Source organism: Colobus angolensis, unplaced genomic scaffold (assembly GCF_000951035.1).
Source record: "Colobus angolensis palliatus isolate OR3802 unplaced genomic scaffold, Cang.pa_1.0 Scaffold181, whole genome shotgun sequence".
Taxonomy (NCBI): domain Eukaryota; kingdom Metazoa; phylum Chordata; class Mammalia; order Primates; family Cercopithecidae; genus Colobus; species Colobus angolensis.
The window spans coordinates 1,666,614-1,692,762 of record NW_012114944.1 but is presented as its reverse complement, the minus strand read 5'-3'; the positions used below and the strand labels follow the sequence as shown (position 1 = coordinate 1,692,762).

The 26,149-nt window shown below is 37.9% G+C and overlaps 1 protein-coding gene across 6 annotated transcripts in view; it reads right to left on the bottom strand.

Annotated features, from left to right (window-relative positions):
- Window positions 1-225: 225 nt before the first annotated feature.
- ZCCHC7 (zinc finger, CCHC domain containing 7) overlaps window positions 226-26,149 on the bottom strand; it is a 234,308-nt gene continuing 208,384 nt past the window's right edge. For all 6 annotated transcript variants that reach the window (XM_011939435.1, XM_011939434.1, XM_011939439.1 and 3 more), the window contains 3 exons: window positions 8,845-8,940; window positions 3,542-3,656; window positions 226-1,532 (listed from right to left, as the gene is read on the bottom strand). In XM_011939435.1, the coding sequence (XP_011794825.1) occupies window positions 1,099-1,532; window positions 3,542-3,656; window positions 8,845-8,940 (645 nt within the window). In that variant the 3' untranslated portion in view covers window positions 226-1,098. The remainder of the gene's footprint in view (window positions 1,533-3,541; window positions 3,657-8,844; window positions 8,941-26,149) is intronic.

Below are 26,149 nucleotides of genomic sequence, written 5' to 3'. Positions count from 1 at the left end.
CAACACAACTATGCCGAGGCCGGGAGTGATGGCTCATGCCTATAATCCCAGCACTTTGGGAGGCCAAGGAAAGAGGATCACTTGAGCTCGGGAGACCAGTCTGGACAACACAGTGAGACCTTGTCTGTACAACAAACAAATAAACAAACAAAACAAACATAACTATGCTCTTTGTCACTCAAACTCTCATTGCCTTTTTACATAATAAACACAGGTATTTACTCTCTTTCAGATATTTTATTTTTCTTATTCTGACATTAGGCTATGAGAAGTACAAAAGATCCACAAGTACAAAAAAATCTGTATAGCTTTGCGGTAGTTCAAAAAAATGCAAGAGAACAAAACAATTTTTTGAGTAATATTCATCTCTACAGATCTGAGTGACAGTCCGCTTGAAACACCACCATGAAAGTGGTAAAAAATGATTTCATTGTGATTATGTTAAAATTTTTGATGTCTCTTTCACTTGTTTAGGAAATTTGTCTTCTGACATTTATGTTGGATAGATTCTTTACCTGTATTTTGCTGAAGCTCAATTCCCTGCCTCTTCAGGGCTTCAATGATGACACTTTTGTTTTTATAGTCAGCTAGTGATGTTTTGTCCAAAGGAAGATTCTGACAACAGCTTCAGCAGCAAGAAAATCTGGATATAGATTTATAGTTATTGTCCTTTCCAATGTAAAAAAAAAAAAAAAGTTGAAAAATGTTGATGACTTTTTCTTAGTGTTAATTTCTCTTCCTGCAAGGATTTAATTTCATACTCATGTTGAGGATGAATTACCTTTGATGCAGTTTTTTTTTCCCAAAGTATTTTTAAAAAGCTTTCTTGAAAAGATGAATTCTTCTACCTATCCCTAGGATTCTGAGTAAAGATGACATATAAGTCCAGGTTTATCTTTGTACTTTCTTACCTAATATCCTGTTGGACACAGAGAACTGAGATCTCCATGGATGTTCAGTAACTCTAGGAATGGCTGAAATTAAAAAAACAAAACCAAAAACTCACTTTATTTAATCATAGATAACACAATACCAGAAGGTTATAGACACAAAGGCCAAATGAACAATGAAAAGCCACATCAGAGGCTGCCTGACAGCTTAAGACTTTTTTTTCCTCTGCTTAATAAGAAATAAGTTATCATTGTCATCATCTTCCAAGCACCTCTCCTTTTTCTTCTGCTTGCCCCTCTTGCCCTCCTTGGGAGACTTGTCTTCTCTTGACATATGGTAATGCGACGAACGGTGAAAGAGCTTAGAAGGCTTCCGGGTTTTAAAACTGCCAGTAGAAGAGTAGGGTTTGGGACCCCTGGGAAAATCCTCATCCACTTCACGAAGTCTGTCAGCCCTCCTGTGCTTCTCCCAGTTTCTATTCTTGTTCTTCATCTCTTTTTGTGTTTCTTTATTTTCTTGAGGCCACCTGTTGCTTTTCCACGAGGCACGGCCCTTCCTTATATCATGGTGGGGGTTCTCATTTGCTGCTTTTAGATAAAGTAGCTTGGATGGCTCTGGGATAACCCCATTTTTCTTGAGTACTGAAAAATATAAAAGTATTTTTGCATATTCAGCAGCTAAATAGTCCATGCTGAGCTTTCCTAAGTGTAAATAACAGACAGGGAAGTTAGATATTTAAACATGTCAACAATATGACATCACTCACTAAAAATTAAATAGTTGTAGTTCTAAATTTCTGATTGCTAAAAATGAAACACATTCACAAATCCAATGATAGTTAATTATCCTTTTCAACAGTTTAATAAGGTTAAGCAATGGGGACAAGGACCAGTAAGAAAAGTAATCGTCATGGCTTTGTGAAGAAAAGTCATGTCTGACCAATACAAGTTTCCCCAGTGATGAAGACTCAGCCTTTGAAAATAAGGCAAAGTAAGATTTATAAAACGGCCTTTTGATGGTCTCATATATGAAATTTCAATTACCCTCTAAAGATAAGGCCTGGCCACAGTATTTTAGGTGGATGTCAAACTGCCCAAGAGATTATTCCTCCAGGGTAGAGATCACTGGCTTTGAGGACTGTGTGCGAGTGCACGTGTGTGCAGGTATCTTAGAGGTTTTAGTGATAAAGCTGATGTTACGTTTTGTCAGAGCTTGACACACTTAATATGTGTCTCTGAGGGTAGTGATTCTGATATGGGTAGGTGGGAAATGAGGTTACAATGAGAGATGAAAACTAGCAAGTCAACAGAATCTTTAAAGATTAAAAAAGTGGCCAATAAAAACTTTTAGCATAGACTTTTATTATAAAAATTTCAGTAGATCATAGTGAACACCTCAAAGCGGATTCAGGCTACAGATGTCGATACGACTAGCTAAAACAAAAAAAAAAATTGTTTTTCTCTGATTATAAAAGTCATAACTGCTCATTATAGAAAACTTAGAAAAAACAGAAAAGTATAAAGAACATAAAAAACAGAAAGCACACATAATCCTTTAATCTAGAGATGACATTTTCATGCAATTCTTTTTAATCCCTTTCTAATTTGGTTGCCTAATCATAATCTACAACTACTATAACTTCTATGTACAGTTGACCCTTGCACAATGAGTTTGAACTATATGGGTCCACTTAAATGTGGATTTTTTCAACCAAATGAGGACTGAAAATACACCATTCCACAGATCAGAAACTTGTGTATATGAATGGCTACTTTTTCCTATACTCAGGTTCTGCAGAGTCAACTACGGGACATAAGTATGTGCAGATTTTGGTAAATGAGGAGGTTCCTGGAACCAATATCCAGGGATAACTGTAGATGACATACATTTTATATTAAATATGTAAACTATGCAGGAGCTGGGAGAGTAATTCCTCCACTTTCCTCAGAATTAGTACCTTCATTTTGGAAAAGTCTTGAACTAAGAGTCCAAAAAAGAAAAAGGCCAAAAGAGGCAGAAAATAAGGTATAGAACAAACTAAAAAATACAAAACTGTTGTTTTTAAAGCAAGAAAGATAACTTGGAAAACCACCTTGGAGTAACAAGAAATAACAGAGGTAGAGAAAACTTAAATGATAAGATATTAATTTGGTGATAAAGAACCATGTGTGAAACAGTAAATACAGAAACCATAGAGGTGGTTGTGAACTTGGAGCTCTGCTTGCAGCGGTGGCCTGTAAGAAATGACTTCTTCAGGGAAGCTCCAGGAACAAGTTAGCAGGAAAGCCTTTCCTTCCATAAAAAATACTGGAGAAATACAAATGGAAAAAAAAAAAAAATTACTTGTCAAACAGAAAAAAATCTCAAAGGAGCCTTTAAAAACTGCCTACACAGATGGATAGCAATATTTTCTGGACATTTCCTAAAATGATCACTGTAAAAAAAGTTTATTGTGATGAGACTGCAACATGGGATTATTTCTGAAGTGGGTGCTTGGTTTCTGGAGATCAAGAAAGTTCCAGTTTCTTTGGTAATTATTAAAAATACTTTCTATGCTAACCAACGACCCCCAAAGCAGGCAAAGACAGTACAAACACAGAAATTTAGAAACTACTGCAAACATGATGTAACAAGAAGTCTAGCAACATACCTTTTATTTTTTGTTTCAGTCTTTTCTCTCTCTCCTGAATTTCGTATTTGTCATCATAGTAGCAGATGAATGGAGATACTGGAGACGGGTCATACACTTCTCTTTCTGGACATTCCTACAAATTGTATTTAAAATTATCATGTCACATGGTCACACTGTTCAGAAACCTTTTTTGCAAGAGTCTGTAGCATGTTAATTAGAATGAGCCCCATATCACTGGTACCTCATGTGGTAGCTGTAGGACATGGTCCTTGCTGGGGTGCTGGGAGGGTCACCCAGCCCTAAATCGCACTGTGTTATGATATTCTTTCAAGCTTGAGTTTTCTTCCCTTACTTCTTTACCTATGAAACCCTTCATATCTTTTTTCAGCCTTCTCTGCCTAACTCCTTTCACAGTCTGAGGTAGCAGCCTTGCCCCTCTGTTGGTGGGTTTATGTTATTTGGCCTCATGTTAGTATAACTCCTTTGCTTGTCCCTCACTTCCAAAAGGAAGCTTATTTTAACTCAACATTCACTGCTTATAGGAGTAGTGATTCTTATGCTGGGGGGTAGGTTGGTGGTAGGTTATGCCTAGTTTAAAACTGTTCCTAGGTCATTGTGAGACACCCCAAAAGAAGTTTCTCTTCTTGCTTCCCCCACCCAAGTTGAAATCCCTACTCTTACTCATTTTCCCAGGACAGCTTCCTACTCTCATGACTCTGGCCTCCATACAGCTAGTATTTCCCAAATCCACAGTCTTTGGCCTCAATCACTCACCACACAGCAGGCTTTTGTTTATCATGATCTGTGACACATATCCATTCAGCATGTTTGAAATCTTTTCTTTTGGAACTTTCCCCTTTCTGCCTCTGCCATCTTGCCTAAAAGTTACTTTAAAATGTTGTTTCTTAGCTAAGTAATGAAAAACAATTAGAATATATTTTAAAGAGTAAGTGAAAAATCCACATAAAATTGAGCCAAGTCTGAACTAGCCAAGCCAGCAGCCAAACATTTAGGTACTTAATTTGTAGTTAAAAAATTATAAATCACTCCAAACACACAATTAAGTATAAAAAATAATTAAAAACCTATATTCATTCATCCTCATATAAAACCATAACATTTTACCTTAGTTGCCTTGTTTTTCCCCCAAGAATAAAGTATTACTGATATAACTGAAATCCTCTGTGTAAGTCCTTCCCATTTTGTGCTCATCTCCTTCCCTTTCCAGAAGTTACCACCATCATTAAGTTGAAGTCGACCATTCTCATGTGTTTTTATACTCTTATTGATGAATATTCCAGTGAACAATGATATAAGTTTTAAGCTTCAGACTTCATAATTTTTATTTGTTTTTTATAGAGGCAAGGTCTCACATTATGTTACCCAGGCTGGTCTCAAACTGGCAGCCTCAAGAGGTCCTTCCAACTTGGCCTTCCAAAGTGCTAAGATTACAGGTGTGAGCCATAGCGCCTGGCCTTATTCAATTTCTTTAATGGTATTGGTTCAATTGATTTGTTCTCCTTGAGTCAGTTTGGTAAATTTATATATATATTTTAGAGTTAGTTGCATTTTCAGATTTAACTTTATGAAGTACTGTTTTATAATTTAAAAACATTTATATAGTATCTTAAGTTACTTATACTTTCCACTCATTGTTTATTAGTACCTTTTCTTTTTCTTTTAGTAGTTTTTCCAGAAGTTTCTGTTGTTTTGAAAAAAAGAGTTTTCAAATAATCAGCTTTTGGTTTTGTTGATGCTGTTCATTTTTCTATTTCAATAAGTTTGGTTCTAATCTTTATCATTTCCATCCTTCTGCTATCTTCAGATTTATCTGTTGTGACCACCTGGATTATTTAGTTGTTGTTGTTGTTGTTGTTGGGAGAGTCCTGGAGGTTATATGGCAAACTTACATGGTAATATAAAGAAATGCTTTTGGCTGGGCATGGTGGCTCACGCCTGTAATCCCAGCACTTTGGGAGGCGGAGGCGGGTGGATCACCTGAGGTCAAGAGTTCGAGACCAGCCTGGACAACACGGTGAAACCCCATCTCTACTAAAAATACAAAAAAAAAAAAAAAAAAAAATAGCCAGGTGTGGTGGCACATGCCTGTAATCCCAGCTACTTGGGAGGTTGAAGTAGGAGAATAGCTTGAACCTGGGAGGTGGAGGCTGCAGTGAGCCAACATTGCACCACTGCACTCCAGCCTGGGCAACAATGGTGAAACTCTGTCTCAAAACAAAACAAAACAAAACAAAAAAAAGCAAATTGTGTATGCAAAGGTAACAGAGGTCCTGATACACTCAACTAATACTCATTTCAGCAGAATCTTTAACTCTCCCAGTCCCTGTTCCCCCTTTCACACTCTCCTGGAGTAATCTTTGTATAGTGACTACTATTGTCCTTGCTTCCCCCAGCTAGATAATGAGTGAAATTAGGGAAGGGCAATGTCATATTCACCTTAGATCTAGTCTTTCACATGAGGAATGCATTTAATAATAATATGTGTAAGGCTGGATTTCTGGACATTGAAAGGGAGGAGGTCCACAAACATCTTTAACCACTTGCATAATTCCCCATTTAGGTCTTGTATGGTCTAGACTGATGTGACTACACAGAGCTATATCATACTACAAATGTTTTCCAAAGCTAAATGTAAATTATATTTTGATTATCCACATCGCTGGTCCCCTCCATTAGCACAGACAATTGATAGTTGGCTATATAATTTATCTACTATTCTGGATTAGCCACACCAATGATCTTCTTCATTAGTGTAAATAATCTAGAGTTCCTCATCTATGGCAGTCCTGAGGCTGCCAAATTTGCTTTATTGCAAATTAAAAATTATCTCAATCTAGATTTTAGGGATAAATTCCACATCCTTTTAATATATTTCCTATCTGCCTTAACAGAAGTGACTAGTAAGCATCCAACTATAATTGTTTTTCTTTAATTGAACAAACATAAATGCTAAAATTATACCCCTCTGCTTTAAAGAGGTAAGCAAGCATAAATTGTACATCTATGTGATTTGTGTGGTAATGGAAAGCTTATGTGAGTATGTTCCCTAAAGGTGTGACAACATCTGAATGTTTAATAATGAGGAATGGACAGAGCAGTAAAAGATCTAGAGATGATAATTCTGTAAAAGAAGTCTTCTCGGCTGGGTATGGTAGCTCACTTCTGTAATCTCAACACTTTGGGAGGCCAAGGAGGGAGGATTGCTCTGAGGTCAGGAATTTGAGACCATCCTGGGCATCATAGTGAGACCCTGTCTCTACAAAAAATAAACAAAATTAGCTGGGCACAGTGGTGTGTGCCTGTAATCCCAGCTACTGGAGAGGCTGAGGTGGGAGGATCACTTGAGCCTGGGAGGTCAAAGCTGCAGTGAGCTGAGATATGCCCACTGCACTCTGAATCCTGTCTCAAAAAAAGTCTTCTCTACTTCGTGCTGAGAGATTTCCTGTACAACTTCTCCACTTTGGAGATAAAGAAATGGGACCAAAGAGAAAAAGTGGGTTGTTTACGTCACATGGTTGAGTCCGTAGCATAGCAAAACTGGAACTGAGGCTCAGAGCTCATCCTGGCTTTCATAAGCTATGTCTCATCCCCACAGTTGCTGCTGCCCCAATATGGAAGATAAAATTTATCTGTTTATGGATTCTGTTCAGCACTTTTCTTCTCCATTGCCCTACAATGTAGGGCTCCAGTTCCCAAGATCCACATCAGTGATGTGTCATAGCTGGAATTCAAGTGGTAACCTGCAATACCACCGACCCCATCCTATTGCTCATACTTCTCATTTTGGGGACTCCCAACACTCTGCACGCTTTCTGCTTCCTGATACCAGATCTGGTTTGATATTAGTTTATCTTGGTTTCTAGGCTACTAGAAGCCTACCTGGAGACTGGGAATAATACATTCCTTTGTAAGAATTTTCTACTTTCGGTGCCACTGCCTTTCCTCCACTGCCTCAAGATTCCCAGAAGTATGGGCTCTGAGCCTATTCTTATTACATCCTTTCTCTGAAATGAGCCGCTGCTGTTTCATACTTAATGTGGCATTTGCCTAGTGGACTCATGCCAAGCTCTCAACGAGAAGCTTCTTCTGCTTTGATGCTTCAGCATCTAGAACACACACAGTTTGGCCTTTTCAGTTGGGGTTAGGGAATATGTTGGCTGGATAGGGAATCTGGGCATCTGTGGGGTAGGTGGGCAAGTCGATGATGCAGCATCTGTTTTTTCACCACTGAATGCCAGGGTTTACATGTATGGGATGTAGATTTAACTGAACATTGTACCAGGGAAAACTGGAGAACTAAGTAGAAAATCTAAAATCAGGCCAGGCATGGTGGCTCACACCTGTAATCCCAATACTTTGGGAGGCCGAGGCGGGTGGATCATCTGAGGCCAGGAGTTCGAGACCAGCTTGGCTAACATGGTGAGACCTCATTTCTACTAAAAAAAATATAAAAAATTAGCTGGGCATGGTGGCGTACACCTCTAATCCCAGCCACTCGGGAGGCTGAGGCAGAAGAATTGCTTGAACCTAGGAGGTGGAAGTTACGGTGAGCCGAGATCACACCATTGCACTCCAGCTTGGGCAACAAGAGCAAAACTCTGTCTCAAAAAAACCAAAAAACAAACAACAACAACAAAAAAACACAATGAAAATCTAAAATCAGCTGGGCGTGGTGGCTCATGTCTGTAATCCCAGCACTTTGGGAGGACAAGGCAGGTGGATCACCTGAGGTCAGGAGTTCAAGACCAGCCTGACCAATATGGTAAAAACCCATCTCTACTAAAAATACAAAATTAGCTGGACGTGGTGGCAGGTGCCTGTAATCCCAGCTACCTGGGAGGCTGAGGCTTGAACCCGGGAGGAGGTGACAGTGAGCTGAGATTGCACCACTGCACTCCAGCCTGGGAAACAGCAAGACTCCATCTCAAAAAAAAAAAAAGAAAAAAGAAAAAAAGAAAATCTAAAATCGTGCTATGGCTGTGTCAAAACAATTGTGTTTATAAGAAATCAAGAGAACTGCTATCATACTGTTGACTATCATATTTGTCTGATTGATTTTATCAGCTTTATTAGTTTTATCTCAACCTGTTCATGTACATGTAAGATAATTAGAGGAATATGCTCTGATAGCTTGTTACTCTAGCAGGGAGGAAAGGGGTAAATCAGTTGAAAATATATTAAGTCTTACTTTAATGTTTATTAAAAAGTAAGTAGTTAGAGTTACATTCTTTTTGAGTTCATCTTTCAGAAAACACTTCCTGACACAGAATGCTTTATGCCCAAATGACATTCAAACTTACATGTCCATAATGGCCTTTTTGTGCGCAGTGATAGCAATATGCTAAGGCTGATGGTCTTGAAGGGGTCTTCGGTTTTTTGGGTGGTCCAGGTTTGGTCTGCAACATGAATATTTGTGAGGGTTTGTTGATGTTAGAAGAAAATTAAAACCTCATTCTTTCCAAAAGACATTATAGGTAAGGGATTCCTTAGAAGTTTCTTAGAATTTGGTATGGAGACCTGTATTTAGGCAATTCTATATATTAAAGTATATAACATGGTAAGAACAATTCTTTTACTCTTAATGTCAATGTGTGCTTTCCTCTCCTTCCTCCCTCCTCATTCCATTCGGCATTGTGTCAAGTACTGTGTTCAGTATTCAACACAGTATAATGGGCCAGTAGAACATGAGAGACATATACATAATTACAAAACAACGTCAATACAGTGACAGTAGTATGTACAGGGCATTAACGGAGTGGTGAGGGGGGACTCCCCCACCAGCGGATGGGGTTAAAGAGGGGTCAGAGAAAGTTTCCCTGAAGGTGTAAAACTTAAATTTACTCTCAAATGAGGTGTAAATCAAATGGAGAATCTTAGGCAGAAGGAGCAGAACGAACAATGACATAGAACTAAAAAAGAGTATACATGCTGCCAAAATATGACATACATAGCCAGGTGTAAATGGAAGACAAAGCTGGAGAAAGCAGGGCACAAGAATGGAGGGCCTTGTAAGTCAAGTAAAGGAGCAGGAGCTTTACCCAGTTTTAAGTGTCGAAGTTAGGACAGTTAGAGTTGTAGTTTGGGCCAGGCACGGTGGCTCACACCTGTAATCCCAGCACTTTGGGAGGCTGAGGTAGGCGGATCACGAGGTCAGGAGTTCAAGATCAGACTGGCCAGCATGGTGAAACCCCGTCTCTACTAAAAATACAAAAATTAGCTGGGCATAGTGGTGTGCACCTGTAGTCCTAGCTACTCCAGAGGCTGAGGCAGGAGAATCACTTGAACTTGGGAGTCGGAGGTTGCAATGAGCCAAGATTGCACCAATGCACTCCAGCCTGAGCGACAAAGCAAGAATTCCATGTCAAAAAAGGAAGGAAGGAAGGAAGGAAGGAAGGAAGGAAAGACAGAAGGAAGGAAGGAAACTGGTGTCACTTGGTCATTGAAAAGATGTGGGGAACGAGGGAAAGGAAAAATCAGGATGCCTCCATATTTTGAACTTGGGTGAACAATGACTGATTCAGAAAAAGTAGAAAAAGACAGAGGAGCAAGTTTAGAGGGAAAGTTGATGAAGACAGTCTTGGATATGGAGTATCCAGGTGGGGATCTCCAGGAGGCAGTTTCTATGTAGAGACAGAAGAGTCTGAGCTGGAGAGTAGATCTGAAAGTAATCAGCAGAAGAGTGAAGGCTGAAATCACTAGAGTGGACAGGATCACCATGGACAGTGTAAGAGTGGCTGTGGGCTGAGGAAGGAACCTGAAGACATCAATGCTTAAGGGGCGGGCAGAGGAGCCTGTGAAATGGGACACAGAAGGGAAGGTTAAAGGACGCAGAGACATAGGAGAATATAGTAACAGACGTTAGAGAGTTGTTTCAAGACGGATGAACTGATCTACAATGTCAAATATAGCAGAGAGGCCTAGTGAGATTAGGACTGAGAAACACCCATTCAAAGTGGCAACTGCTCACAGATAACCTGTGAAAATTCTGAGATATTCTAGAAAGAGTACAAGGCAGCAGGATGAATAGTAAAGTGATGCATACAAAGGTGGTAAAATGATAAAAAGAGCAAAGAAATCATTACTCATAAAAGCCAGGATCTGTGAACTTAACCCAGAATTTTTTCTTTTCTTTAAAGCCAGGTTACTTCCAGTGAGCAGAAACAGCACACAGGATTTTGGCATAGCTGCAATTTTCTGTTATTTCAACATGGCAATAGTTAACTTGTGTGTGTACTACATAACTAATTTATTCTTTTGCACATGTATTTTACATACTTTTCAGTATGTATATTAGATTGGTGCAAAGGTAACTGTAATTGCGGTTTCTGCCAGTTAATAGCAAGAACCTCCTTTGCACCAACCTATTATTTCAGAATAAAAAATGTTTTAAAAAATTGAATGGACGTTGTAGGAGAGAGAAGTTATGTATCGAGAAGCATCAAGGGGCAGAATAAGATGAAGCAGTACCCTGGAAGGGGATTTGGTGGAGTCTGTTTATAGAATGGGAAAGACTTGAACATCTGGGAAGGACAGTGGAGATGGAGAAGTTGAAACCAGAGGAGGAAAGGAGATGATGGACACAGACCTCTGAGGAGGTGGTGGCTGTAAACAGAAGAAAAACCTAATCCCTGCACACCCCCACGCTTTGGGGAGACTGGAAGAAAAGTCAAGGATCGGCTTAAATGTGGATCACTTTATTTCTTATGTTGTTTATTAAGAGTCCTTAACAAAGAGTGCTATTCTGCCAACTAATTTTTTTTTTTGGACTCTGTTGCCCAAGCTGGAGTACAGAGGCACAATCATGGCTCACTGCAGCCTCAACCTCCCAGGCTCAAGCGATTCTCCCAGTTCAGCCTCCCAGGTAGCTGAGACCACAGGGGTGCACCACCACGCCTGGCTACTTTAATTTTTATATTATTTTTAAAAAAATTTTTGGTAGAGACAGGATCTCGCTATGTTGCCCAGGCTGGTCTGGAACTCCTGGGGTCAAGGGATCCTTTCACCTTGGCCTCCTAAAGTGCTGAGACTGCAGGCATGAGCCACCACGGCTGGCCCTAATTTTGTTTTTTGAGACAGCGCCTTGCTCTGTCGCTTAGCCTGGAGTGCAGCGGCACAATCTCAGCTCACTGCAATTCCACCTCCTGGGCTCGAGCAATCCTTGGGTTTCAGCCTCCTGAGTAGCTGGGACCATAGGTGCATGCCACCACGCCCAGCTAATTTTTGTATTTTTAGTAGAGATGGGGTTTTGCCATATTGCCTAGGCTGGTCTCAAACTCCTGGGCTCAAGTGAATTGTTTGCCTTGGCATCCCAAAGTACTGGGATTATAGGCGTGAGCCAATGTGCCCAGGCCCCCTAATTTTGTTTTTAATGTTGCAAACAGGTGGTTTGTAAAGGTTTTATTTTCTTGATATAGGAAAATAATAAATAGGTTATAAAAATATTCTTCAGGTCGGGCACGGTGGCTCATGCCTATAATCCCAGCACTTTGGGAGGCCGAGGTGGGTGGATCATCTGAGGTTGGGAGTTTGAGACCAGCCTGACCAACATGGAGAAACTCCATCTCTACTAAAAATAAAAAAAAAAATTAGCCGGGCGTGGTGGCGCATGCCTGTAATCCCAGCTACTCGGGAGGCTGAGGCAGAAGAATCGCTTGAACCCAGGAGGCGGAGGTTGCAGTGAGCCGAGATTGTGCCATTGCACTCTAGCCTGGGCAACAAGAGCGAAACTCCATTGCAAAAAACAAAAACAAAACCCAAACCCAAACCAAACCAAACCAAAACAAAAAAAACTACTTCAAACAACTTTACTTTCAGCTCTTATTCCCTAAAATGAAAAACTGTAGCAAAACAATAACCTCAACAATCTTTTCTACTGAAAATAATAAATGAAAGCTACACAAAATGGAATTTACAACCTCAGGTATTATCAACTGGGATATAATAAAAATAACAAGGGTTTTACATTCAGCAATTAAAAATGGGGTTCATAAATTAAGACTAGCTAAAAGTCATTAAACAGAGTTTTTTGTTTTTTTTTTTTTGAGATGGAGTCATGCTCTGTCACTCAGGCTGCAGCACAGTGGCACGATCTCAGCTTACTGCAACCTCACCCTCCTGGGTTCAAGTGATCCTCCTGCCCCAGCCTTCAGAGTAGCTGGGATTACAGGCACATGCCAGCACACCTGGCTAATTTTTGTTATTTTTAGTAGAGACGGATTTTTGCCATGTTGGCCAGGCTGGTCTTGAGCTCCTGACCTCAAGTGATCCACCTACCTCAGCCTCCCAAAATGCTGGGATTAGAGGCGTAAGCCACCGCGCCCGGCCTAAACAGAGTTTTAACAGGTAGGCATATAAGCCGTGTATCACTTATTGCAGTGGTTCACAAACTTCTTCACATAGAACACTGTGAAGACATGAAATTATTAAGCAGAAATGATTTTCCATCCACAAAGATAGCTATATTATTTGATGTGACATCAAATTGCAGCCACAAGCATACATGGCTTAAGAGAAATAAAAACAAGAGAGATGGTGTCATAGATGTGAAGGTAGAATGGATGTTTCAAGGAAGAAACCATTAAAAGCTACTGATGGGTTATACAAGATGAAGACTATGATATCCACTGGACTTAGCAAATAGGAAGTTGTTGGCAAATGGAGAAACTATTGTGAGTAGAGTTTCTTTTGAGGGGTAGAGGTACATGCCAGATTGTAATGGATTTATTATAAGTAGAAAGCTGCTGAAGAACAGAACATAGATGACTTTTCCAAGAAATGAGGCTGTGTATCCAAGAAGGGAAGGGGACAAGTAGAGCAGAATACAAGTCGAAGGATGCCTCCATCACTGAGATTTACCAGAGTGCTGGGCCGATGGCATGAGTGTATGCATGCATTTCTTCATTAATTAGTTCAAAAAATCATTATTGAGTGCCTAATACATGCCAGACATTGTTCTAAAATTAGGTAACTGAGAAGTGAGCAAGATAAAAATCATTGCTCACTTCTCTAGTGGTGGAAGATAAACAGAGTCAATAATACACAAACATAAAAAATATTAGCGAAAAATAGTATGCAAACAATTAAAATAGTTATGTGAATGAGAATCACTAGTGGTGACTTAGATTGACTTTTTGGGGGAAGCCTCAACCAGGATGGTCCTTTCTTATAACAAGAAAAGCCAGGTATGTGATGCCTGGGGAAACACCACTCTTGGCGTAAGGCATGGGGAACGAGTAGTACAAAGCCCTAAGGTAGGAACAAACTTACCATATTTGAGGATTTGAAAAAAATATCTGTAAATTTGGAAGTGGAGTAGGTGAAGGAAGAGTGAAAGAGGAGGTTCTAGAGGACAGGGAGGGACTAGATCACTTAGGGCTTTATAAATCAGGATGAAGAATATCAGATTTGTTTTAAGTGGCATGGGATGCCCATGATGGGTCTGAAGCTAATGGTAGGCTATCAATAACTAGTTGGTAGCTGTCAGCAGGGATTGTGATGATAAAAAGGGTCATCTCTCTCCAAATAATAAATGCTCTCTGAAAAGGTCTATGTTCACAAATTTTTCTATTTATGTTTGTGCAAATATAAGACATAACTTATCTTTTAATTTAATTTTTTTAGGAGATGGGGGTCTTGCTATGCTGCTGAGACTGGTCTCGAACTCCTGGGCTCAAGCAATCCTCCTGCATTGGCCTCCAAAAGCACTAGGATTATAGAAGTGAACCACTGTGTCCAGCTGGTTTTACATTTTTTAATGGCTAAAATAATAATAATCACCACAGAATAGTTTGCAACACATGAAAATTATGTGAAATTCAAATTGCAGTGTCTATAAATATTTATTGGAACACAGGCACACACATTAGTTTACAAATTTTCTATGGTTGATTTCATGCTATAAGGGTAGAATGATAACAGAGACCATATGGCCTGCCAGGCTAAAGTATTTACTACCTGGCTCTTTATAGAAAAAGTTTGCTGACCCCTGACCTAGAACATAGGAAGTGTTCAATAAACAAATAGGTGGTGAATGAGTAGGTATTAAAGACTTCAACAGAGAGTGGAAATAAGTTATGCACCAATAAAGGTGGCAAAAGTAGATACAAACACTGAAAATCTCTGCTACTAATTGAGGACATGAGAAAAAGTTTCGTGGAATTTTTCCGAATTTATTTTATTGCCTAAATTTGAGGAAATAACAGGTAGTTCTCATGTATTTATCCCTTAGTAGGAATTTTTAATTCAAAGGTTACTGAGTTCCTACTTTGTACAACACATTGTAATAGACACCATGAGGAATACGGAGATAATAGACGGAAGAGCAAACATAGTAAAGATTTTAAAAGATGAAAGCACTAGGGAGGCTGAGGCCTACACAATGGAATTAAGTGTGCATCAAATACATATTTTCTACTAAAAAACTGCATCAGCACAATTTCTTCTAAGATGCTGTTAGGCCAGAGCCTGAAAGAACAAATAATATGTCTTGCTGCTATAGAATGAATCCTAAATGAGTTATTTAGATTTTAAAGAATTAAATATTTTACAACCAATAACATGCACATAGCATACAATTCAAAAGACACTAAGAGATAGGGTAAGAAGTCCATCTCCCACTTCTGTTCTCACTCAGTTCCCCTTTCCTCAATGGCAACTACTATTACCAGATTCTTGTGTTCACAAAGACAGTACAGGCACATACAAGTGTATGGATACGCGTATGTACTATATATGCACACACACATAATACAAAGATATATATTTGGCTTATTCAAAGAAAAAGCATGAAGAAAGGGATTTTAAGGACTGGGGGCAATCAAGGCAAAATTGGCAAACTCTTCCTAAGACCCAGATGCTCTGATAAAATTTAGTTATCCAATGCATTTTGGGATTATGTTCTAAAGTGGGCTCCACTATTTACTAGCTATGTGACCTTAGTCAAGTTATTTACATGGTAGTTCCTTCATTTTACTCATCTGTAAAACGGGGATAATAATAGTAAGAGTGCTCCCTCATTAACACTGCTGTGAGGCATAAATGAAACTTACTCATCTTACATAACAACCTATCAGTAAAACGTGACCAGGTGACCACTTCCTCTTGATACAGACTCTTCATTCAGCTTCCCAGACAACATACTCTCCTAGTTTTCTTCCACTTCATCGGCTATTTCTTCTGCAGTCTCCTTTGTTGGTTTCTATCCATCTCTCTGCCCAATTACACTGCAGTGCCCCAGAGCTCAGTCCTTAGACTGCTTTTCTTCTCTATTTAATCTGCTCTCATCTAACAGTATAGATTTACATTAACCTTTACCCTTGCCATTCTAAAATTCTATCTTCAGCCTTGATCTCTGTTAACTCTACACTCAAGTATCTCTACTAGAAAGTCTAACCGGCACCTCAAATTTAGTTAGTTAAAATTAAATTCTGTTCTTCCCCCACTCCAAATATGTTCCTCCCAAAAATCTTTCCCATCTCATTGGCAACTTTATCCTTCCACTTGCTTAGGCCCAAAATGAACAACCTTAACTCGTCTCTTGCTTATACTTCATACCCAGCCCATCAGCAAAGCTTGTTGGCTCTGCAAATACATTCACCTCTTTCCACTCTACCAGTACTGTCCTGGTCCAATTACTCAACTCTCGTTTGGATGATTACAAGAACATCATAATTGGTCTCTTTGCTTCTATCCCTGCCCTCTACAGCCTACTCTAAATATAAGATGATCCTTATAGCGTGCAAATCAGAACATATCACTTTTCAGCTCAAAACTCTCTAATAAGTTTCTCATCTCAGAGTAAAAGCCAAACACTTTACAATAGTATGTAATTTTCATCTTCCCACCTCTCTAACCTCATCTCCTACTACTTTCCCTCACAGCAAGTCTGTCATGCTAGCCTTTTCACTGTTCTCTGAATACCCCAGACAAACTTCCACCTCAGTGCTTTGCACCAGCTACTTGATCTGCCTGGATCACTCTTCTTCCAGATTTAACATGGTGCTCTCCTTCACTTCCTTCAAGCCTTGGCTCAAATGTCATCTTCTCAGTAAGGCCCTCCTGACCACCCTATTTAAAATGGCTAGCTCCCTCCAGTCTGTACTCCCTATCCTGCTGCACTGCCATTTTATTTTAAAAAGACCAACCAACCAACCAACCAACCAACCAATTAACCAACCAACCAACCAACCAAACAAAACTCTCCATGGCACTTATCATATCTGACATACTATATATTTTACTACCTATCCACTCCCAACCCCACCCCCAGGCTAGGAGAAAGTAAGTTCTGTGAGGGCAGGGATTTTTGTCTGGTTTTGTTCACTGCTGTACTTCAGCTCCTGGAATAGGGCCAGGCATATAGGAGTAGTTCAGTAAATATTAATGAATGAATAATGAGGTAATGCATAAGTAAAGCACATGGCCTATAGTAAGCATCCAATACAATTTAGCTACTGTTAATAAAAATTTGCATACTTTGGGAAACTATTAATTTTTTATGTCATTAAGGGAAACCTATAAAATCATGCTTAAATATATTTAAAAGCTTGAATAAATTAATAATACAGCTTCCTTATTGTCTCCCCTTCTTCACACTGAGAATGTGGTATATACTCTGACAAAATCAGGAAAGAATTAGCAATGCAAAGTGAATAGGAACTCAGTCTTCTAGTATCAGGAACAAAGAGATCCTTCTTAATCGAGATTTTGAAAGCATGTTTCATGTTGATACTTCTTATTTTAAAGGAATCTCAAATTTAACCCCTGAAAGAAATGTAAACATGTGGATGTTCATTCATCTGAATAATGTCACTAGTTAAAAACTTCCATTATTACTAATAAAAATAGCAACAGTATATTGTGCTATGAAATTCTAAACTGTTTCACAATAATTAATTAGTAAATGACATGACAAACGCTATCTACATACTCTCATTTTAATAAACTATCATGTACTAGGGCTTAATAGGAATGAAATCAGCCTAGATCTTACCTAATTAGAGAACATTTCTGTATTAGGATACAGTACTGAAAACTCAATAGTGGTTTCCAGTGGACAAGTTTTCATACTATGATCTAACAAAAATCTCTAAGCTATTTAAAGTGTTAGAATTAGAAATTTGTGACTCAATACTTATGCCTTGGAGCATGTCTTTATTTTTAATTAACAGTAAAGGTCCAATTTAAAGCAGAATGTGTCAACTGATTAGCTCTAAGTTCAGGGTTCTGTCATACATGCCTGTACTGCTGACAAAAAGTTAAATGCAAGGCAATGAATGTAGTTTTTGTAAACTTTTTTAGGTCAAAAAATTTATCTAAAGACTTTGACCCAATGGATACCAAATTAACTTATAAAAGCAGGTCTTTTGTACTTCTTCTTTTTATTTTTTGTTACAGACATTTAAATAATCTATATTTGTAGGGTGATATCTTGGAGATTACTTTACTATCAATATATAGAAGTAATAACCTGGTAGATAGCATTACCTATGAAAGGTCCATCCCATCTGCTATTCTTGCTGAAAGCTTTTCATGCACCAGTAAACTCAGTAAATATCAGAAGATAAAGCATAAGCCTACCACGCCACGGATTTACTCCTAATGTCTCCTCAAAGTGCAGCCCGATGCAACGATTACAAATGATTTTCTTCTAATGTCATTTTACATAACCCTTTTTTCTGCATGAGTAGTTACTGTGGAATGAATGAATGAATGCCATTAAAACAGTTAATCATTATCTGGGACACTGGTCTTACTCCCTTCACTACTAGGAATCTCCATGACAAAGGCCAAGATCTAGAGCTGCCTCAGTGTCCTATTTCTAACAGTAATTTTTTATGCAAATGAACCTGCTGGGCATCTCCCTCTGTGACCTTCAGCTGCCCTTATCTAAACTGACTTTGATCCAATGAGGGCTTGCATCTAGCTGAAGCTCATTACTATATAGGATATGTAATCAATTTCACTAATTAAAGGGTATTTTCTATTCTGTGAATGCAAAATGGATTTATTTTTATAATCACACATATGCTTAAAGACTACACTATGTGTTTCTATTTATTAATACAGTTTGCTATATGAACATATATTAAAAAGCAAATATATTAAATACCTGAGGTAAATGCATTCATAACCAAATGTAACACTGAGAAAAGCAGAGCTTGGCTCCAATCTTACTGACTAAATCACATGTGCATAAGCATCTCTTCAATCAATATGATTTTCATGTTTGAGAACAACCTTATTCCCTCATATTTCCAAATCAATTTATTCTTTCTATAAACTCACTAATAGGACAAGCTTTATCCCAATAGTCATGTAACTAAAAAACCTAACCCAAGTAATCAAACAGGACTTCTCAAGAAAATGTTACCCCAAATCAAAAGCTTGTCATCATATTCAAAGTCTATTAGTTGAGGTGATGTAATAGCATCATTTTGGAATTTGAGCAGAACAAAAGTTTAAATTTAAAATATACCTATTTCAAGATGTTGCTTTTCTTTTTTTTTTTTTTTTGAGACAGAGTCTTACTCTGTCGCCTAGGGTGGAGTGCAGTGGTGTGATCTTGGCTTACTGCAACCTCCATCTCCTGGGTTCAAGCGATTCTCCTGCCTCAGCCTCCTGAGTAGCTGGGACTATATAGGCATCCGCCACCACGCCTAGCTATTTTTTTTATTTTTAATAGAGATGGGGTTTCATCATGTTGGCCAGGTTGGTCTCGAACTCCTGACCTCAAGTGATACACCCATCTTGGCCTCCCAAAGCACTGGGATCACAGATGTAAGCCAACGCACCCAGCCAAGATATTGCTTTCTACTAGCTACTCTAGAAATCAGACATACTTTTCTAAATTTTTATTTCATTTTATAAAGAGTAGTCAGGGAAAGAAGAATGTATACTTTTCCTTTTCTTTGGGATTGTTTAAAATATGAACACCAATAGAATTGTAATTAGTATATATCCAAGGGGTAAGAGTGGGTCTGGAATATCTGGGGCCTAAAAGAATCAAATAAAGAAACCTAAAAGTTAGGCATACTGTTTTATAATGAACTGAACCAAAGCGGAGGCTGTGAGACAACAAAGATGATGCTGTATTACAGAAAAGCCAAAAACTGTTCCCTTTCCTCCCTTTAAGGTGTTTTTCTGAGGTGGATCCTGACACCTGGGACCTGAACTCTAGGCCTACTTCAGCTGTGGTTTTGGACAAAGTCTTCCATTTGTATACTGTTCTGGCAAATATTCACAGTATTAACTTCCCTTTCAGGAATACTAGGAGGAATTTTCTCCAAGCTAATGGCTTTAGAATTATTTTTAAATAGTGCTTCCTCTATGAAGTTTTTAAAGCTTTTATTTTTTCTTAGTAAAAAAACAGAATTCCCTGTATTCTAGTGGACATTGCTACTAATTTTCCTCACATGTTAAAAATGGCATTAAAAGTACCATGTATATCATATATACATAATATTTTTATGTGTTAAAAAACTATGTCATGTACCCAACAGACTCTCAATCCATTGGGTAATTCCTTAATTAGGCAGATTTTTGAAACATGCATTATGTACACAACAGACCGGAACGCCTCCTTTGGAGCATTTTCTAGTCTATCGGGTGATTACATCATTAAGCCACACATGCTACGTAGAAAAAATCCTTATGAAAATTCATGAAAAAATGTACAGGCCATCATTAGCATGCAGCAGACATGTATGCTTTTGATATTTTCTCTGCTTAAAAAAAAAAAACAAAAAAACAAAAAAAACCCAAAACAACTACATGAAGTAATTAGTCCAGGTCATGAAAACATGGGAAAGGTACCAGACACTGGTGAAAATAGTGAAAATAAAAATAGTAAAAAAAATGCATCTCTTATGGTTTACCTGAGAGTAATCTGCCTTACTGGAAAAAAGATTCTTAAAGAGTGTTCATTTGAACTGCAGAATAAAGTGTGTTGCTTTAGTTATTTGATATTTCCTGTATTTCTGTAACTTCCTCCCTACTTCTCTTTCGGATACACTGAAATTTTATAAACCAATGGGTTGAAAGGTTGTGGATGATCAATCATTCAAGGCCTTGAACTACTTTATGTATGTATACTTATGTCTTCATTTTATGTAGTCAAGAGTGTAAGGAATTACATAATTATATCTTTTTCAGTAAGTCGAAACTACATTAAAGTAATGTAAATAGATATAAATTGTTGGTATAACTTCCAATAGTGAAAGGGTTATATCTTCACAACATTAACCACTATGCAAAATCTAAAATATAATATACTTGAAGACTAAAAAGAAGCAAGAGTTTTATAAAAATGAGCTATTAAGCCTTTTAATTTATAACCTTTCTTTTTGTAAATGGGACACTCCCCCTGTCAAAACAACCCCACCAACAAAAAGAAAACCTCAGTAAGCAGAGAACAATGAACATATGCAACACAGTAAAGATCAGAGTAATTCACTTCCTGAATGCTCCAAATCTTTGTGGCTTAAAAAGCATCCCAATTTTCTCTAAAGGTAGTAGCATTTATTCATTGGGCCATAGCTAATTTTACATGGAATGCAAAAATGTTAGTTTAAGTTTAATATACCACCCTATTTAAATATTTCCAATGTAGCTCTCAAACTGCAGAGCTATCCCTCCGTCTATTTTAATTTTAAAGTAAGTTAGCAAAGGCTTCCTTCTTAATCCCCAGAGACTACCTACATAGTGACACAAACGCACAAATTTATGACAGCAACATAAATGCTCTTCTGAAGTAATGTGCAACATTAAGTGAAAATCGTTTCCTGGAAAGATATTATAGGTATCTATATTTTATTTGCCATCTTAAACATATCTGAGTCTTTATGGCCTTATTTTAAAAATGTATTTCCTTTTTATATTTCCTGGTGCAAATGGACTGCATAAATAAGCAATGTGCTATGAGGCTTCAGACCAGCCGATAAAACCTTTCAATTTTCATGCCAGCTTCTTCTTTTGTAATTCAAATCCGCCTGGAAACTGGCAGCTCTGAAAACTGAAACAAGCACTGCCACAAATACCTTGTAATGCTATCGACCTTGTCTGCCCATGCAGTGAGAAAGGGGGATGCGTATGTGTCTGCAGCCATCCAGATAACACAACTCATTTTTTTTGGGGGGGTAGGATGGGGTGGGGATAACAGAAGCCAGCCCCAGACTGTGCACCAAAAGCAGTCATTACCAGGCGAGCTGGAGAATAAGTCTCTTCAAAATACACAGTGCATTTAAAAACCATATATGAGGCTGAGCCACTGCTGTCATTACCAATTTTAATTTAGCTCCTTCAGTTTGCCAGCCAGATAAACTCTTTAGTGCTGTTTTTTAATCTATTTGCCACATTTTATGTTTAAGATTATAGTAATATGGACAGAAGAAGGAATCACTTTTAGGGGAAATAAAGAAATAGATCCGCTTATCGGCACCCATCAGAAAGTTCATTAATCAGCCAGGCTTTGTGCCCTCTAAATTGAAAGGTTAAATAATCCTCTCAGGAATATTTCTCGGGCCCTCCGCCAATTGTCCGGAGAGGAGCTGCCATTCATAGCATGCGGGATCAGTGACAGGGTATCTTACCACTGTTTGGACCCCAAACAATGATGGACAAATGGCTTGGTTTACAAAGAAACCGTTTAGTAGGTGGATGGAGAAGGACCACAAGCTTTGATGCAGGATGGAGGGATGAAGGCATGGAGACAGGATGTAGGATGAAGGGACAGAAAAGAACACATAAATGTGTAAATCCATGGACATTTTATCTGAATGTTTATTGGATTAGACTATAAAGCATAGGAATCACACTAATATACGTCTTCCAACCATACGAAATGCTTAACATATTCAAATCTGCTTCTATATTTTGCATGTGATTGTACATGAACCTCAACAAAAAATTATAGAATAATAGAACCATAGGTCTATTATGTTTATTAGCTAATACACGGGAGATCCAAATAAACCCCAAGATTTTCATTTTTACCATAACTCCACATGACTTACAACATATGGCCCTCCCACCACCTGCCATCCCAACTCTGCTTATTCCACTGTAATACTCTTAACCATCGGTCACAAAGGCAGGGAATTCCACAGCTGCAAGGACCTGTTAGAAGGGGGAAGTAATGTTCTTTGGCTTTTACAATATGTTCCATCTTAGCCTCTGCTTGTCTTAAAACAAGGAACAAACATGAAATAGGAATGCTCTTTGAAAGAATACAAATTGCATGTACTGATAAAGTGCTTAAGTTTGAGTTGCCTTTTTCACTGGACCTATCTGAGAATACAGTTGGAAGTCTGCAGAACTGACTCAGCTCTTATATCACTACATTTTGCTAGAAAATCAGGCTGGTTTTTGGCATTAATCATGTGAAGGCATAAAGTAGTTTTACCTGAAGTGCAAAAAACTGATAGGCTATTTTGTTTCATTTCTTATCTGATTAACATAAGCCCTCTACCCCTAGCAGAAAGTATTCTAATTGGGGTATGTTTATGTTTGGGTGAATTTTTCAATTTCACATTATTCTCATCATTTGTATAGAGAGCAAATATTTATATAATTTATTTGCTTATGATAGAGAACTATATTCAGATGGCACTGAAGTTATCACTTAAGAATCACACATTTATTAATATATATTTTCAAAGTGATACTGCATTTTTATGATACATATTTTATATAGTCATTTAAAGAATGGAAAAGAATAAGACAAGTATAAATAATTAGAAAATGAAAACTGAGGTAAACAATTTTGTCAACAAAAGATTCACTTCAATAAATATAAGAAGGAAACATTCTTAGGAGACAGAGTAAAGAGGTCCTTAGGAATCTCCTAAGGTTGGGCAGAAGGCATTATAATAATCTGAGTTTGGGATGTCAGTCCAGAGGCCACCTCTACAGGTCTAAGATGCCTTTGGGTTTGCCATAGTACAGCTTGCATAGTATTTAACATGCTCTATCTGTCAGGTATTGTACTTTACATTTGTCATCTCATCATATACTTACAAAAATCCTACAAGGCATTATCCCCATTTTTCAGATGAAGAAACTGAGGACTTTAGAAGTTAAATATTTTAACTATGTTTGCACATTTAGTATATGAGGAAAGACTCAGACTCTGAACCACAGTCCAGTCCCAAAGCTGGCATTCTTTTCTCTACTATGATTTTTAAAAAATGCTACATAGTAATTTCTTCAGAAATTTGCCTGCCCTTCTGGCCCAATTGTATACCACAGTTTTCTAAGGACTTTGGTAAAAACAGGGAGGAAATGTACAACTGTAAACAAAGGAAATGTGAGAGATCCAAGAAAACAAAATTGATATTGTATAAACAAAGTTAAGACACAACCCAAAACTTAGTTCTCCTAACTGAGTAAGAATGTGAGGTAATCCGCCGGGCGCGGTGGCTCAAGCCTGTAATCCCAGCACTTTGGAAGGCCGAGACGGGCGGATCACGAGGTCAGGAGATCGAGACCATCCTGGCTAACATTGTGAAACCCCATCTCTATTAAAAATACAAAAAACTAGCCGGGCGAGGTGGCGGCGCCTGTAGTCCCAGCTACCCGGGAGGCTGAGGCAGGAGAATGGCGTGAACCCGGGAGGCGGAGCTTGCAGTGAGCTGAGATCCGGCCACAGCACTCCAGCCTGGGTGACAGAGCGAGACTTCGTCTCAAAAAAAAAAGAATGTGAGGTAATCCACAAATCAATGTAAAGGAACATATTTATGTAAAATGGACGCATTACAAAATTGTAAAGATGATCTTATAATTTATCCAATTGATTCAGTTCTACATGATTATTGAAAAATGAATGAAAATTATCTAGCTTTACTACCAGTTGATACAGACACGTGTGCATTCCTTTTACAAAGCTAATACAAATTTCTAAACACTCACTTTAAATAATTCTTGTTTTGAAATGTGAGCTATCTATGTACTGGTGTACCAATTAAGGTGAAATTCTAATTTAATCCCAAAGATATTAAACTTTTTTTTGTTAAATGCTTTCTAAAGAGGTAACATATTTCTTCATTTGTTTTCAGTATTTCTTAAACACCAGAGTTGTTGGTCTTGGAGGACCATTGCACCAACCTCAAAATAGCTGGAAGAAAATACTTATAAATGTACCAGAAAAACCCCACATAACTCCCTTGAATTTCTGATATACAGGGATCAAATGACTAATAAATTTTAAGTCTAAAATCCGACTGATTTTTAACAATAATTCATTAACTTTTAGTCACTGAAAAGACTCTGCTTTTGAAACCTTAAACTTCAGTTTATCATCACAGCTTACATCATAACATAAAATATAACACTATTTCAGAGAGACTGTTCATGTTAACAAGTCAAGGAATCTTTTTAGGAGTCTTTTCCTGCAGATTATTCAAATGATTGATCCAAACCCTTAAAGGTTATGGTTGATCATGATTGTAACTAATTGATTCCTAAATACTTAAGACCTTTAGGAATTACGGTAATCTACCATGTTACTCACATGCATGACTACCAAAATGAATGTCTAATACAAATATCATTGGTCTAGTATATTTTATCTACATTTACTGTTGCATTGAAATGTCCAGAAAAGACTATGGCAAGTATGATCACTTGGAATATAATAAATGGCATGAAACATCTGTTCAAAGCACATATGTGAAATAATCACTTGAATATGCTAAAGTTATCTACATAATACTTCTACACTCTTTATGTGTACGTAACATGACAAAGAATTGGCATCGCTCAACACTTAAGATTTTAAAACTATAATTTATTATATAGTTACTGTACAATGATAAACTATTAATTTTGGAAATTCTAAAACTATTTGTTTATATTTATATTCATTTTTGTTGTAATAGGGTCACTCTTTCAAAGTGCAGAGTTACAAGTAAAAAGAAACGTAGCTTTGCCCCTGAGCAAGGATGACACGCAAATTCATAAAGTGTTCCATTAATTTTTTTAAAGAAAGAAATGTCGTTTTCTTTGAGATTATATGAATACTTTGGGTTTTAAAAAGGATTTTTGAAGTGTGTTATATATGTTAAAATAAGAAGCACTTAGAAATGAAATTTAATTACCACAGTATTTAATAATCAAGAATAAACTGCCCCTATAATGACTAACTATAATTCCTTTTTAAGTAATGCCGAACACACATGGCGAAGAGAGGAAAGGGTAATAAAAAAAAAAGTCCAAACGTGATGCTCCATTTGTCATCCTCAGGATAAACATTTGTTAACAGATAAGAAAACAGATGACCACAACAAGTACTTCTTTACATTTTTAAAACAGAAGTACAACTTTAAGTCCATATGAGAAATATTTAAGTCCTAAACATACTGGTCTTCGCCCCTAGCCACTAGGGGCAGGATTAAAAAGCACAGGGACTTTTTCCGTCAAATAAAGAAAGGAAGTCACGGCCGGGTGCGGTGGCTCAAGCCTGTAATCCCAGCACTTTGGGAGGCTGAGACGGGCGGATCACGAGGTCAGGAGTTCGAGACCATCCTGGCTAACACGGTGAAACCCCCGTCTCTACTAAAAAATACACAAAAAAAAAAGCTAGCCGGGCGAGGTGGCTGGTGCCTGTAGTCC